The 15,605-nt window shown below is 49.2% G+C and overlaps 1 protein-coding gene across 1 annotated transcript; it reads left to right on the forward strand.

The window, feature by feature from the left end:
* Positions 1-9,604: 9,604 nt before the first annotated feature.
* APLNR (apelin receptor) lies at positions 9,605-13,263 on the forward strand. Its single transcript, XM_081064641.1, has one exon. It carries the CDS (start codon positions 9,866-9,868, stop codon positions 11,015-11,017), a length of 1,152 nt encoding a protein of 383 aa, XP_080920767.1. The 5' UTR covers positions 9,605-9,865; the 3' UTR covers positions 11,018-13,263.
* Positions 13,264-15,605: the final 2,342 nt, after the last annotated feature.

Consider the following 15,605-nt stretch of genomic DNA (forward strand, 5'->3'; position numbering starts at 1 on the left):
GGTGAGTTCCAGCTCATCTCCACCAGAGGTCAGCATGGCCCAGCAGTCAGAAGCACAGCTGTCACCAGGGGGGCTCCAGGCTGCTCTGTGTTCCTGTCTGGCAAAGATGCCAATCCAAGTGCTTATCTCCATCTCCCCACCACCCCCAGGGCCCTGAGCAGTCTCAGTTACGTATACCCCGGTGGTGAAAACTGCAGACTCTGAAACCAGCCATCCTAGGTTTGAATCCCACTTTCAATACTTACACATCGAGGGATGTAGACAGATTTGTTAAGGTCTTTGTTCCTTAATTTCTGCATCTGTAAACTGAGAATATTATTCATTTCCATTTTTCATACTCGACCCTCCCTAACCCTTAGGGTTATCATGAGGATTAAATGAGATATATTGTAATAGGCAATGTTTTCTGAGCAATTGCTCTGTGCCAGGCACAGACCTGTCCTTTCATCTAGTACCTCATAATTCTGACAACTGCTGTACATTATTACCCCCACTTTCTAGTTAATGAAACCAAGGCTTAGAGACAGAAGCAGAGCCCGGATTGGAAACCAGGCGCTTTGCCCTCAGAGTTGACTCTTTCAATTGTCACAAAGCATGATGGTCTTGAAAATTATGTCTGAGTTATTGTAGCCCTGTGAATTCCTGTGAGCCCTGGATGACAACCTGAGGTGAACTGTTCTTCACTCAACCTCAAGGTGCAGACAGGCTGTTTACAGCTGGGCTGATGCTATTGTGCAGGAGAGCAGGCTCCACGTGGGAGATTCCTGTGACGTCCTGTTCTGGGAAGCACTAGTTGGTCCTACTTGGGTGCAGAAGCAGGGACTTGCATTGGAAGAGTATATCCCGGCTCTCAGTCTTCTGACATCCAAGTCAAGGGTTCAAATCCTCTCTCGGGTACTTGTAAGTCACGTGCTTCTGAGCCAGTGATGTAACTCTCTGAACTGTGGTTTATTAATCTTTAAGTTGGGAACCATAACGTAAATTCTTATGAAATTTTTATGAAACATTTTTTATTTTTATGAAAATTACATTGGGGAAACATTTAAATGTGCATATGCAATGCCTGATAAACTTCACCTATCAGGGATGATAAGATTTACGCGTGGGGTGGCCAGTTAACTTAATTGGTTAGAGCGCGGTGCTCTTAACAACAAGGTTGCCGGTTTGATCCCCGCATGGGCCACTGTGAGCTGCGCCCTCCACAACTAGATTGAAACAGCTACCTGACTTGGAGCGGACGGGTCCTGGAAAAACACACTTGAAATAAATAAAAGTTAAAAAAAAAAAGATTTACCCATTATTAGCACTTTGTTTGTGTGGGGCTGTAGCTCAGGGAGAAGAAAAATCACATCCTTCCTGGATTCTACCTTGTGACAAAAGAAATCTGAGTCCTCCCCTGAATGCAGGTCCGGACAACTGTGTCTATTTCCTAGTGAGCCTCCCATTCCTGCCCACCCTCAACGATGCCTCCAGGGTGAATGTCTTAAAGCTTAGATCTGATCCTTTAGCTCAGCGCTGTCCAATAGGAATAGAGTGGGAACCATATATGTCATTAAAATTTTCCTACTATCCACGCTGAAAAAAGTAAAAGAAACAGTTAAAATTAATTTTTATAATATATTTTGTTTATTCCAACATATCTGAAATATATTTTGACCTGTAATCAATAAAAATATAATCAATATATCCAAATGAGTAAATATAAATATAAATCATCAATATCCAAAAATACATTTGGACAGACAATCAATACGAAAAATGACGAATGAAATGTCTTACATCCTTTTCCTCGAACTCAGTCTCTGAAACCAAGCGTGTGTGTCACAGGCTGCAGCTCATCTCCTTTTGTCCTGGGCTACATTTCAAGTGCTTGTTGCCCCGTGTGGGGTGTGGGTGACACAGTGGACAGTGAAGGCCCAGCTCTTCTGTGTCACTTGAATGGCAACAAAATGGTGATGGGCTTTTTCAGCCTCTTCAAACTTTAGCTTCAAGACATTTTGAGCTTGTTCTCTTGTACCTCTACACTTTGTCCCCATGTTTCTGCCTGCGTGGCATTTCCTCCATGTTGGGAGCTTTGCCTCTACACTCTTGTCGAATCCTCCTACCAACCCCATAAGGTAGATGCTATAATGACTCCCATTGTACAAGTGAGAAATCTGGGGCTTGAAATGACTGGGCTCCTTACCGTGACAACGTGACATGTGACATGTGACATGCGAGCAGCGGCAGAGTGCTGTGGACTACTGCGCTCTACTGAAGGTAACACTGTTGAATGAGCAGTGATGCCCCCATTTGGAAAGGGGATGGGCAGTCAGGTGAAGGAGTGAGTGTCTGGTTAACAGAGGCATTCAAGAGGCCCCTGGGTGGCCTTTAGACTGGGGTGTAATAGAGGAGATTTCCACACTGGAGGGGGCGGGGAGGCAGGTTGATGATGCTCTTTGTATTCGTGAGGGTCGAGGACGTGTTCCTGTTGCAGGGGAGGGTGTGCTCCTGGCATCCTGGATAGGGCAGTGTAGCTGCAGGGCCTGCTCTGGCCCCGCTGGTACCGGCCTTGACTTCCTCCGTTAGCTGCAGGGCTGGCCTTCCCCAGGCTCCAGCAGCTGAATGCATCGGTCTTCTCCCCTGGAGGGCCCAGCCCCACATCCTCCCATTGTCAGCACTGATACAGTACCTCATTAAATTAGACTCACTGTAAATATTTTTGGAAACACCCCGTTGCTCCCTTGAAGACTGGTAGGGCTGGGTGTGAGTGGGGCCAGGGTCCAGTCCGCTTCTTCCTGACCTCCTTCCGGCTTCTGCTGTTTCCTGTCCTAGCTGCCTCCTGCCCAAGCCCCTCCTCTCAGCCTAACAAAGGCCCGTGAGCTCCAAGGAGAAAAGCTTCCTCTGGACTGATCTTTAGGGATGGGGCCAAGGTGCTTGACCTGGTGAGGACACCTGGATGAATTCCCTTTCCTCCTTTGGGCCTCACTTTCCAGTAAAGTCAAGTTTAGGGAATAGATGAGTGGCTGCAACCTTTTCACCCTCAAAAGCCATTTGACTTGCTTTCCTGTCCTCCCCCCCACCCCCTTCAATGAGTTGTCACTTTGGAAGGATTCTGTTTATCTAGCCCACTGCATTTATTAAATAATAATTAACTCATCTGCTCAGTTTTTATTCATCAAAAGCATCCTGAGCAGCATGGCGTCACCGGAGTCACCACATGGAGTTGTGAAAAGCTAAGCTCGAAATCCAAGCTGCCACTTGACATTTAGAGCCAGCGATCTCATTAATGGCTGGGGGGGGTGGTGAGGTGGGGGTGCAGGAATGTGCCATTTCCAAAAGGTTTTGTGAAATGCTGGTGCTGGCTATTGCTACCGCCTCTCCCCCAGACTATCTTCTAAGGCCTCTGACCTCAGCTTGGAAATCAGTGGCCTCAGTGAATTTTAGGGATCTTTCCTATTCAAAGTCATAGGAAACTAGCCACCATCCAGGCAGTGCTAAACAAAGCCCTGACTGCTTCTGAGTAGGACCAGAAATGCTGGTCCTACTGCCTGTGGCCAAATGGCCCTTCCGTGTTTATTAGAGGCTAATTATGTATAGGGTGCTGTGCTAAGTAATGGGGGGTGAGTAATGGGAGGGGGTGAGAAGATAAGGAAAGGCTTGCAGACCCCCGTTGTTCACAGTCTAACGAACAACACATTAGATGGGGCTTGGTGCCAAGTGGGAAAAATGGATTCTGATCTGATCCTGACCATCACTGACCTGCTCCCCAGAGAGAGTCACTTTGCCGCCCCTTTTTGACCATTTTAGCAAGAAATCCAATTTTCCGACCACTTCTGGGAGCACCTACCACAATTCCCAGAATCACAGAGAGCTTGCCCTGGCTGGTTCAATGTCCTCATGTACAGATAGGGAAACTGAGGCTCAGCGAGGGGCAGGGGCCTTGTCTAGGGTGACACAGCAAAGCTAGAATGCTAGCGGCTCCCATGAGACACCCTCTACTCCACTGGTGGTCCACCTTGCCTGCAAGCACTCCCTTTCCATTGATTCTCTGTGTCATTCTCCAGTTTAACTTTCTTTGTAGTGCTTGTCACTATCTGAGTGCATTGCACTTAACTATTTCATCTTTTCCCGGACTCTAGAATGTATGTGTAGGTCAGAGACTCATCTGAATTGTTCATACAGTTCAGTGAGTGCCCAGTGCCTCCAATAGAGTCTGGCCCATAGTAGCTGCTCAATAAATATTTGCCGAGTGAACAAATTTGTAGCCAACATGGAATTGAAACTCATACTTCCTGACTCTCAGGTCACTAGGTTTCCTGCATTTGCTGTCTGCAGAGCCCAGGGAAGTCTAGGAGTTTGGAGGATGGCCTGGGAATATGAAGTAGTACCAAATGGCCAAGAATGACGGAGCTGCTGGTGGGGGCAGGGTCTGCTTTAATTGTCAGAAGGCAGCTGGCCATTTGTTGTTGGTCAGATAAGCTGCTAAAGTAGGACCTGTGAGTGTGTGAGTGTGTAAGGCTGGGGTGGGGCAGGGAGGGTTATATGGCTAGAGAAAGGGAAGTGTAATTCCACAGTGTGCTGGGCACCCCGCCTGTTCCCCTGTCCTCTCTGCCCTTCCCCATCAGAAAACACCACCAGCTGTTGGGGACACAGCTGCTGCTCTGTCTTGTGAAGGGAGAAAAGGGCCCTGTTGCCAGGTTCAAAGCAGAACTGTGAAGAGAGGGGGCTGGAGCTGGGGAGCTGGGAGGGAGGAGATGAGAAGTCAGCAAGGGGCAGAGAAAGGCAGGCTGGCTGCCACTTTGATGTCCTCCACCCAGAGCGTGAGGCTAAGCCTGGGCGAGGTTTCTGTGTTTTCCCCTCGTGCCAGACCCTTAGAGAGATCCAATCAACCACCCTTTCCTGTCCTCCCGGAGGATGTTTATCCAGATCCCTGACCCCACCACACATTCCCTGCTATACCCAGTGCACAAGTCCCGTTTGCTCAAAAGCGACCCCAGGGCACGTACAAACCCGGCTCACAAGTGTACACAGCCACACAGCTACAGGCACAAAGCCAAGCCTGTCTGCTTTTTGGGCCAGGAACCAACCTGGGGGTGGGGTGGGTGAGGGCTACTGACTCACTGACTCCAGAGGTCCCCCAGCAGTCTGGGCTGTCCTCAAAGCCCCTGTGGCATGTCTGGGGCCCTGTCCTGCCAGGAGCTGTTCATCTCAGGCTCATCACAATACCCTCAGAAATCACCCAGGAGAGAGAGAAGTTCCCCGGGAAACCCGCTTGGCCTCTCCAGGGCAGGCCAGCCCAGGGGACACTGGCTGACCGTCCTGTCCTAGCTGCTGGTTTGCCAGATGGCTTAGGGTAGATTACTCTGGATCAATTTAGCAAAAAGTTGCCCTTGTTAATGCAGGGGAGCAGCCTTGGGGTGAAGACCAGCCTTTCACATCCTTTTCCTAAGTGCCTCCTATGGCTTATAATTCAATAGGCATTTACCAGGTGCCAAGTCTAGGGGGCACAGAGGTGAAAAGCCGGTTCTTCCCAGGTACTCTGTGTCCGGGGCGGGCTAACTTCTGGACTCTGGGGACACATAAGGTCTGCCTCCAGCTACTCGTCCTATTGACTGAACTGGCATCTTCTGCGTGGAATGGACAGGGTCCTTGGGTATGAGGTGGGGTGAGGAGTGAGGCTGGCTGATTTCAGGCTGGGGGCACTCAGGCCATCTGGTTCCAGCAGGTTCTTGGCTGGAGGCAGGATCTTATCTATACTCTATCTCCTCTGGCCCCAATCAGGGGCCCCTCCCAGCCTTGGCCTCCCATTCCCTCATTTCAGCCAGTCTGGTTCCTTTGGTGAGATTAACGACTTCTTACCTCCTGGGAGGCAGAGAGCCTGAGGCTAGATGATTAAGGAGGTGGCTCTACATCCTCTTCCACGGGGTCTCCATCTCGCTCAGGATCCAAAGGGGAACAGCTGAGGGGAGGAACCTGATTTTGGGGACACCCTGAGCTCACTTGCTCCCCGCATGTCTATGCCCCTAGCTGCAAAGGGCAGGGGTACCTAAATCTTCCTTGGAGAAGCAGAGAAGATCTGGATTCCCTGGGGGTCTCAAATTTGGCTTTTATCCGGGAACGTCCTGAGCAGTTATTTTAATTCATTACAGGAACATCAATTGTGAGCTGACCTGAGCCAAACAGGTTCCTGCTCAACTCTAAGGTCCGTTTTGATAAGTCCAGGTTGAAGAAGTCTGAGGGGTTGAACTTGAGCATCTGCCACCCGAGCTTGCTGTTATAATGACAGCCATTCTGCCACCTGCATAGGCTTCTATTAGACAAACATGAGGGAGCAAGCAGGCCCCAGGCATCCCTACCCTGTGTACTGTGAAATCCATGAAACCCCAGCTCTGGGTCCTGGGTCCTATTTGGTGTCCCGACCGGCATTTTGCAGAGTGCCAAGGTTCCAGAGCCTGGGCTGGCATCAGGCACCAAGAACCGTCTTTGGGAATGGCAAGGAATAAGCAGTTTCTGGATGGAGCTATGGTGCTAACCATACAGACTATTGTTGTCTGGCAGGGCTCTTACACCCTGTTCAATCAAGAGTAGGGAGTCTCTCTGAAGTATTTTAATCAATCTATTTTTAATTTCACCTCTAAGAGCTCATTTCAAAATTATGGGTATCCTAGCACTGTCCTTCATTTCTTTCTTTCTTTCTTTCTTTCTTTCTTTCTTTCTTTCTTTCTTTCTTTCTTTCTTTCTTTCTTTCTTTCTTTCTTTCTTTCTTTCTTTCTTTCTTTCTTTCTTTCTTTCTTTCTTTCTCTCTCTCTCTCTCTCTCTCTCTCTCTCTCTCTCTCTCTCTCTCTTTCTCTCTCTCTCTCTTTCTCTCTCTCTCTCTCTCTTTCTCTCCTTCTCTCTCTCTCTCTTTCTTTTTAAATTAAATTGATTGGGATGACAATGGTTAGTAAAATTACGTAGGTTTCAAGTGTGCACTTCTATAATACACCATCTATATAACACATTGTGTTCTCACCACCCAGAGTCAGTTCTCCTTCCATCACCACATATTTGACCCCCTTTACCCTCTTCTACCATCCCTCCACCCCCCATTACCCTCTGGTAACCACTAAACTATTTGCTGTGTGTATGAATTTTTGTTTCTTTGTTTTTTTCCTTTGTTGTTTTCAGTTTTATATCCCACATATGAGTGAAGTCATATGGTTCTCAACTTTTTCTGTCTGACTGATTTCGCTTAGCATAATAATCTCAAGATCCATCCATGTTGTCGCAAATGGCACTATTTCATCTTTTCTCATGGCTGAGTAGCATTCCATTGCGTATATATACCACATCTTCTTTATCCATTCATCTATTGAAGGACACTTTGGTTCTTTCCATGTCCTGACCACTATATATAATGCTGCAATTGACAAAGAAAGAATTCTCAAGGCAGCCAGGGGAAAAATAGCAGTAATCTATAAGGGAAAGCCCATTAAACTATCATCAGACTTTTCAGCAGAGACTCTACTCTGGTTTCTCTTTAGGTTGTATAAATCTTTTGTCCTACCTTTCTATAGTGCTCAACAGATGACAAATGCCCCAATCTAAAAAGGGTTGGAGTCTTTTTTTTTCTTTGGGAACATGGTGGTTGAATCCATGGTGGTTGAATCAAGACAGCCTTGGTTCAAATTCTGATTCTGACAATTACTAGCTGGGTGACCTTGGCCAAGTTATTTCACTTCCCTGTGCCTCAGCTCCCTCATCAGTAAATTGAGATGAATGAGAGTACTTACTTACTAAAGTTGTTTTGCCAGTTAAAAGAAATAAATACCTACCGTGTTTCCCCTAAAATAAGACCTGGCCGGACAATCAACTCTAATGCATCTTCTGGAGCAAAAATTAATATAAGAACTGGTCTTATTTTACTGTAATATTAGACCGAGTCTTATATAATATAATGTAATATAAGACCGGGTCTTATATTAATTTTTGCTCCAAAAGATGCATTAGAGCTGATGGTCTGGCTAGGTGTTATTTTATAAAATAACACGGTATAAAATATAAGACGTTCAGAAGAATGTCTAGCATGTAGTAACTGCTCCATATATAATCCTCATGAGGAATACCAACGTGTTCTCATTCACATACTGCCTTCAGGTAAAAGCCATCCAAGACTTTTATCTTTTTAAAAATGGAATTAATTTCCCACATTTACAAATCTGGAAATTTCTCACGAAATCCAGAATTTAAAGTTTTGTTACGAAAACCAGAAGGTATGAAATGCTGGCAATCAGAGATGGGAGCTGAGGAGGCCTCCTTTCGATGGAGTATGTTTGCTCACAGTCTCTACCACTCCTTATTGTCTCAAACTGCCTGTTTCACCCGTCTACATTCTTAGCCTGGTCTCTGTGGGTATTTGAGTTTGGGGTTCCTGCTTTGTGACCTCTGCAGAAGATTTTCTGACCAAACCTCCCTTGAGACAATGGATTCTAGTTTTGTACACCTTTTGCTTTGGATGCAGGCAAGACTCATCTCCTGATTTTGCTTCATCTCACCCCTGCCCAACTTTAGATGGCCTCTGCCATTCTTGGGGGTGTGTGTGCATATTTTTTATCTTATCTTGTGCATCCCTCCCTTCTTCCTGCCAAGAGGTCCTGGGGAGGTAGGCAGATAGGGCAATGTGAGTTTCTATGTGACTGGGCCCATGGTATCGACTCAGCGACTGCCCTTTTCTCTGCCTCTTCCTCTAGTTGTCACTTCCGGTCCCCATATGGCTGTAAAGAAACCTGGTCCATGCAGTAAGAACCTGAGGAATGAAATGCATCTATGTTTTCACTGCATAGTAATTCATATACTCATTCCTCTATATATGGGCTCCTCTTTTCATTCTCTCCCTACTACATGCCAGGCCCTGTGTTAGGTGCTTGGAGAAGAAGAAAAGCAAACAACAAAACTGGAACAAAATGCATCCTGTGACCTTGGGCCTCAGTTTCCCCATAGATTTAATGACTTGATTAGAGATCCTTTTGTCTGGGGTTTCTTTTGTCCTGTGACTCTGTCCTGACTTTCTAAAACTTTCTCTGCCATCTGCAAACTTCTATCTGCCAACAGCTTGTGAATTCTAGAGAAATTGCCCTATAACTGTGTCTGTAAAATATAAACGTTCCCAGAGAGAGGGTCAAAGCCCAGGGGTAAAGCAGCGTGACATGAGCAGAAGAGTAAAGTGAAGTCTGGGAGGGAAAGAGGGGAGGGTAGGACAGACCCAAGGGGCCAGACCTGCCTGCCAGGAGGGCTTGCCAGATGCTCAGATCGTCCTGCGAAATCTCACACTCTCCTAGCCCCCTGCCCTCCCTGGCTCCAGCTCTGGCTGGATTTCAATCTGCATAATTTGCCCCATTTAGAGGGGATGGGAGGAGGTGAGAACAGGAGGGTGGTGAGAACTGAGGAGGGGGCACTCCAAAGACCAGAGGAAACCAGAGGGATAGAGGCGGAGCCAAGAGGAGAGCTGGCTGCAAGGCACAGATAACATTCTGCCACTTGCCCAGTGACAAGAAGGAAAAAGAAAAGTGGGTTGTAACTGAAATATCTTAAGACTCACAAGTGAGGGGTTGGTCTGTAGGTGGGAGGAGGGAGTGACGAGTCTAGGAGGAGACAGAGACTCAGGAGGGCGCAGGAAGTGTCTTAGCTGAGGCTGGGGCAAGGCAGGAGAGGGTGGAGGGAAGTCTGCAGAAGCAGGCATCCTCCTCCCGCTGCTGGGAAGGGCTCAGGACACCTTCGGCCCTTTTGCACCCGCCTTCCTTCCAAGGCTCAAGCCAGAAGCTCTGGGCACTTGCTGAGTTGGTGACACAGCCACCGAGCTGGTTGCCTGGGGGATCCCCTGCTCGGCTTCTCTCTGCCCCCCAGCATGGAGGAAGGTGGCGATTTCGACAATGATTATGGGGCAGACAACCAGTCTGAGTGTGAGTACACGGACTGGAAATCCTCGGGGGCCCTCATCCCGGCCATCTACATGCTGGTCTTTCTCCTGGGCACCACGGGCAACGGCCTGGTGCTCTGGACCGTGTTTCGGACCAGCCGGGAGAAGAGGCGCTCGGCTGACATCTTCATCTCCAGCCTGGCGGTGGCTGACCTGACGTTCGTGGTGACCCTGCCTCTGTGGGCCACTTACACCTACCGGGACTACGACTGGCCCTTCGGTTCCTTCGCCTGCAAACTCAGCAGCTATCTTATTTTCGTCAACATGTACGCCAGCGTCTTCTGCCTCACCGGCCTCAGCTTCGACCGTTACCTGGCCATCGTGAGGCCAGTGGCCAACGCTCGGCTGAGGCTGCGGGTCAGCGGGGCTGTGGCCACAGCCGTCCTGTGGGTGCTGGCTGCCCTGCTGGCCGTGCCCGTCATGGTGTTCCGGGCCACCGCGGTGCTTCCCAACCTGGAGAACATCACCAAGGTGCAGTGCTACATGGATTACTCCATGGTGGCCACCTCCAGCTCGGAGTGGGCCTGGGAGGTGGGCCTGGGGGTCTCGTCCACGGCCCTGGGCTTCGTGGTGCCCTTCACCATCATGCTCACCTGCTACTTCTTCATCGCGCAAACCATCGCCGGCCACTTTCGGAAGGAGCGCATCGAGGGCCTGCGCAAGCGGCGCCGCCTGCTGAGCATCATCGTGGTGCTGGTGGTGACCTTCGCCCTGTGCTGGACGCCCTACCACCTGGTGAAGACGCTCTACATGCTGGGCAGCCTGCTGCACTGGCCCTGCGGCTTTGACCTCTTCCTCATGAACGTCTTCCCCTACTGCACCTGCGTCAGTTACATCAACAGCTGCCTCAATCCCTTCCTCTACGCCTTCTTCGACCCCCGCTTCCGCCAGGCGTGCACCTCGGTGCTCTGCTGGGGCCAGAGCCGGTGTGGGGGCGCCTCCCACAGCAGCAGCGCAGAGAAGTCGGCCAGCTACTCCTCAGGGCACAGCCAGGGGCCCGGCCCCCACTCAGGGAAGGCCGGGGAGCAGACACAGGAGAAATCCATCCCCTACAGCCAAGAGACCCTTGTGGTTGACTAGGGCTGGGCTTCCCAGGGAGGCCTGGTGCCCTCCGCCCTCGCTCTCTCTCGGAAAGTCAGGTCTCTTGAGGGCACCTGCTCTCTTGCACTTGACTTCTTTCCCTGCTCCCTGCCTCCCGCCGCCCTCTTGTCCATTTTTCTCCGTTGGTTGTGGTCAGAGGTTTTGTGGAAGGAGTCTGAGCCCTGCGGACCCATGCTTGGCCACTCAATATCTGTGGGATTGACGTTGCACAAGTCTCTGAACGTCTCAGTTTCTCCGTTTGTGTAACATGGGGGAAAGCCATACTGAACAGTAGTAGTATGATGTGTGCGTCTGGCTCAATAAAAGTTCATTCCCCCCACTTCCCTTTTCTTGGATCTCCAGCTCTTTTTTCTCCCTCCTTTCCTTTTACTTTTCTCTCCCCTCTTCTTCTCTCTGTTCTCCCCTCTGTCTCTGTAATTTTCACTCTGAATCCTTACTCTGGTTCCCACCCCCTCTTCATAGCTCACCCCCCTCCCTCAATCCTTTCTTCTTCCCCCTTTTTACCTTCTTGTTCTGAAGGACTCCTAAGGGTTAAGAATCCTGAAGCTTATAAACACCACTCCAGTTCAAGCTCTTTATCCTGTTCCCTGAGAAAGCCAAGGGAATGGGCTGGGGCGGGGGTGGGCTGGGTGCAGCAAAGAATTAGCGCTGCAGTCTGCAGGCAGGAGCTCCAGAACTTTCCCCCAAACTGGATCAGTGCGCTGTGATTTCAGGCACTGGGGGTAGAGCGATTCCAGAAGGGGCCTCCCTTCCCACATCCCCTCCATGATGCCAACTAGATGTGCTTTCTGCAGATGTCCTCAGACCCTTTCATTCATCCTCCGTTCTCTGTGGGAACCGGGAGGCAGTGAGGTTGGTGAAGCAACCGGCTACTTGGGTTCATTATGTGAATGGGGAGTTGGGAGAAAAAGGGGCATCTGCATTTATTCTACACGCTGCTTGGCTTTCCTCCCCCCTCAAACCTCCTCCAACGCTGAGCTGCAGGTCTCTCCCCTGTCCCCCACACGCCTCACCCCTTCACCCCCAGGAGGTTTTTCTCGGGCACTGGAGATACTCAGTGCCAAATCACTTTGGCTGCAGTGGAGATGCTTGTTGCGTGCGTGAATGTGTGTGTGTGTGTACGCCTGCTGAGCAAAGCACGAAGAGTAGTGTGCTTGTGTCACGTGTCACTTGGATAACAACCCCTTCCTCTCCACCACATCTTCATTCTTCACACAGTATCCTTGAGGGAAGAAAGGACATATTGAGGCAATATAGAATAAAAATGTGTCCACCCCCCACTGGATTTGGGGGCTCAGACGGCTGGTCCGTGCTTTAAGGGAGAAGTCTGTGTGTTTGCTCTGGACTCCATATAAGGAGAGTACTCCCCAGAGTAGCTGGTGCCCATCCTGGCTTGAGGATGTCCTATGTGTTGGGTCCCCATGCTTTCCCTAGTTTCATGAGGGAAACAAGAGGCTGGTTAAGAGTTTCCTTTGGCCCCTTTCCCATGCTCCTCACCTTGCTTTGAGTTTATGGGTGTTTCTTTCAGCATGATCCTTTTTCCAGGGTCTGTGGCCCTCTTCTTAAGGGGAGCACCTGCTTGCCATGGGATGAAGAGCACTGATGGGTTTTTTTCTCACCTCACCATCAGTATCAGACTCCTTGGCTTCTCCTGCTGGGTGGAGGGGCAGGGAACATTGAGTGGAACAGCCATGGCAGGGCTGATGGCATAACATCTACACCACCAGAGAGACCTTGAGGGCTAAATTGCTGGTGGGGCCTTTGTGAGCTGGGGGCAGGGTGAGTACATTCTGGGTTTTGTTCTTGGAGGACTCTGGATGTGGAGAACAAGACATGAGCCATGGAGACAGGAAGAGCCCAGCTTGGTGTAAATGGACATCATGGCCATCACTGGAATAGAGCCAACTCTGGGAGCAAGGGGAAGAGCAGAAGGGAAGGTTAGTTTCCCCATCACAGGCCAGAATCTTCCACAGACTCACTTTCTCGGCCCAGGGCTGTCCTCAGAGCATCCAATCAAGGCTGGAAGAAGTTTCTAGAAGGGGAGAGGCACTCCTGGATGACCTGCAGAGACCTCTGCCTGGAAATCATCAGTGGTCCTAGACAGAGGGTGTAGGAGGCTGCCTGCTGTGATGTTCTCTCATCCCTAACCCACCCCTTCTTTGGAATGTCTGTGCTATTTTCTGACACTGTTGGTCACTGTGGTTCATAAAATAAATCTGTTTTGTGTAACTATTGCGTTTAAATCCTCTTCTCACACAAATGTCTTGGGATGAGGAAAGGACCCCCAATTTACAAATGTTACAGTGGGAGGTGGTCTGAGTATGGCTGAGAGGGAATAAGAGGGAAAGTGGGAGCGAAAAGGACTAAAGTGGAAAACTGGAAAGGACGTGGGGGAGGCGACGAGAAGATGGAGAAAATAGACACCAGGGAAGGGAAAGGATGGAGGGTTAGATCAGGAGAAGGCAAAGAAAATAAAGGGCCAGGGAAGCAGCTAAGTCTTTGTGCTCTGAGAAGCTGTGGAACAAATGGGCACATGTTCTGGAGTCCGGAGCACAGGTCTTGGGGGAAAAACTAACGTTTCTTTCCATGGAGGTAGGCCTATCATTCGTTCATTCATCTATTTATTCATTGATCATCCCCTATTATTCATTCATTCATGATCATGTGAGCATCCATTCAGTGTAGACTAGAAGTTCCAATGCTTGTTCTTCAATCAGAGTCACACTGGAGGATTTTGAAAATACCCATCCTGAGTGTCACCCAGACCAACGAATCAGAATCTCCTGAACTCATCCCCAGTGTTCACAATTACTAAAAGTCCATCAGATGATTTTTCTGGGAGGTCAGGTTTGGAGATGTTTCCATCTAGATAGATTCTGCCCAAATTAAAGTGGGCGCAAAAGACTAGAGAGTCAGAGGTAGAGGAAGCCAGGCTCTGGACGCTCTAAGGGGCTGGAATGATCCTTAGAGGGAAATACCCAGTCCAGAGACGTTCATAATCCTCCATGAAGACATTGAGTACTAATAATGTCTGAGGATAACAGACATTCACTACGGTAGAATGGGTAGTAATGACAGAGCTCACATTGATGGGACTTTACTGCTGTGCTAACTTTTCCCAAGAATTATCTCATTTAATCCTTGCAATTAATCCTCTGAGAGGGGCATTTTCACCTCATTTTGCTAATAAGGAAGCTGAGGCTCAGAGAGGTTAGATATCTTGACCGAGGTCACACAGCGAGTACATGGAAGAGCCAAGTTAGAACCAGCCTAGTCTAACTCCAAAGCCCATGCTCTTGACCACTGTTCCTCCCAAAGTACAAATAAGCCAGTCCAGGTGGTTGGGAAGGAAGGTGACATGTTACCTGTAAGGTGACTGGCACATGTGGAGAGTGCTTCATGAGTGGGTGGGGATGGGGCAGGATTGGAGAGGAATGGGGAAAATGCAAGAGAAAGGGGGAGAGAGGGAGAGAGAGAGAGAGAGAGAGAGAGAGAGAGAGAGAGACAGAGAGAGAGAGAGTGAGAGAGAGAGAGAGTTGAAACAGACAGAGACAGACAGAGATGGCAAAAAAGAGAGACAGGGACAGAGAGACAGAGAGAGATAAGAGCGAGAAACAGAATGAGGAGGTTGGTGGCAGGAAGAAGCTGGGAGGCAGGGAGGAGCTGCAGGACAGGCTGTCAGTGCTTTCTTTCAGTTTTCTGAAACACACCAGGGAAATGTCAGGAATTTACAACTGGAATCACAAACTATTGACGCTATTTTGTTTTTTATAGATACTGTAAAACATCCTCACTAACTCTACAGGGGAATTTGAAGTAACTTACCCCCCAAATTGTAAGAGTATAGAGCACTTAACCGTTCATTTGTTTACACACTTCTTCATTAATTCATTCAGTCACTTTGTCACTCACCTGTTTATTCAGCAGTTCCTTATTTATTCCTTAGGGACCACGCAGCGTGCTGAGCCCAGGATCAAAGTGTGAACAGGACCCAGTGGATCCCAGTCTGGTGCTGGAGATGGGCCGTTGAATGAGTGATTATAATCGAGTGGTTCAAAGAGAGTACAAGGTGTTTTGAGGGCCTAATGGAGACAATGGAATGAGACTGGGCAGGTGTCAGGGGGCCTTTAGACACAGGTGCATGGCAAGCAGGTGAGCAGTTAGTGGGGACGCTAGTCTGTGCAGAGGAAATACCCAGAGATGAGAGAGGGTGCAGCCCCTCTGAGGAGCTGGGCAGAGTGCTCATTCTTGTGTTTCCCATCACCCCACCCCAGCTCTGGGAGGGGAGCCAGGCAGAGGCACCGAGGAAAACTTGCGCAAGTCTCAGAGTGTGGATGATAAGCAGATTGGTGGCTGGGACTGAAATCTGGGTTTCTAGACAACTTGGTGGGAATGGGGGAGGGCAGAAATTTTTTTCTGTTTTTTTTTTTTGACTTCAGTTTCTCTCCGCCCTGGGCTTGAGCTGTCTTTCTCTAAGATATCTGCCAGGGTCTCCTAAACAGGGGTTAGAAATTCTGGGCCCTCTCACGTTGGGCTTGTTGGAGAAAGATGCCAAGAAAGGGCAGAT

This window comes from Rhinolophus hipposideros, assembly GCF_964194185.1.
Source record: "Rhinolophus hipposideros genome assembly, chromosome: 10".
In the NCBI taxonomy this organism is placed as follows: Eukaryota; Metazoa; Chordata; class Mammalia; order Chiroptera; family Rhinolophidae; genus Rhinolophus; species Rhinolophus hipposideros.

What these genes read in the sequence shown, in the direction of transcription:
- APLNR (XM_081064641.1), top strand. Translation starts at nt 9,866, where the DNA reads ATGGAGGAAGGTGGCGATTTCGACAATGATTATGGGGCAGACAACCAG.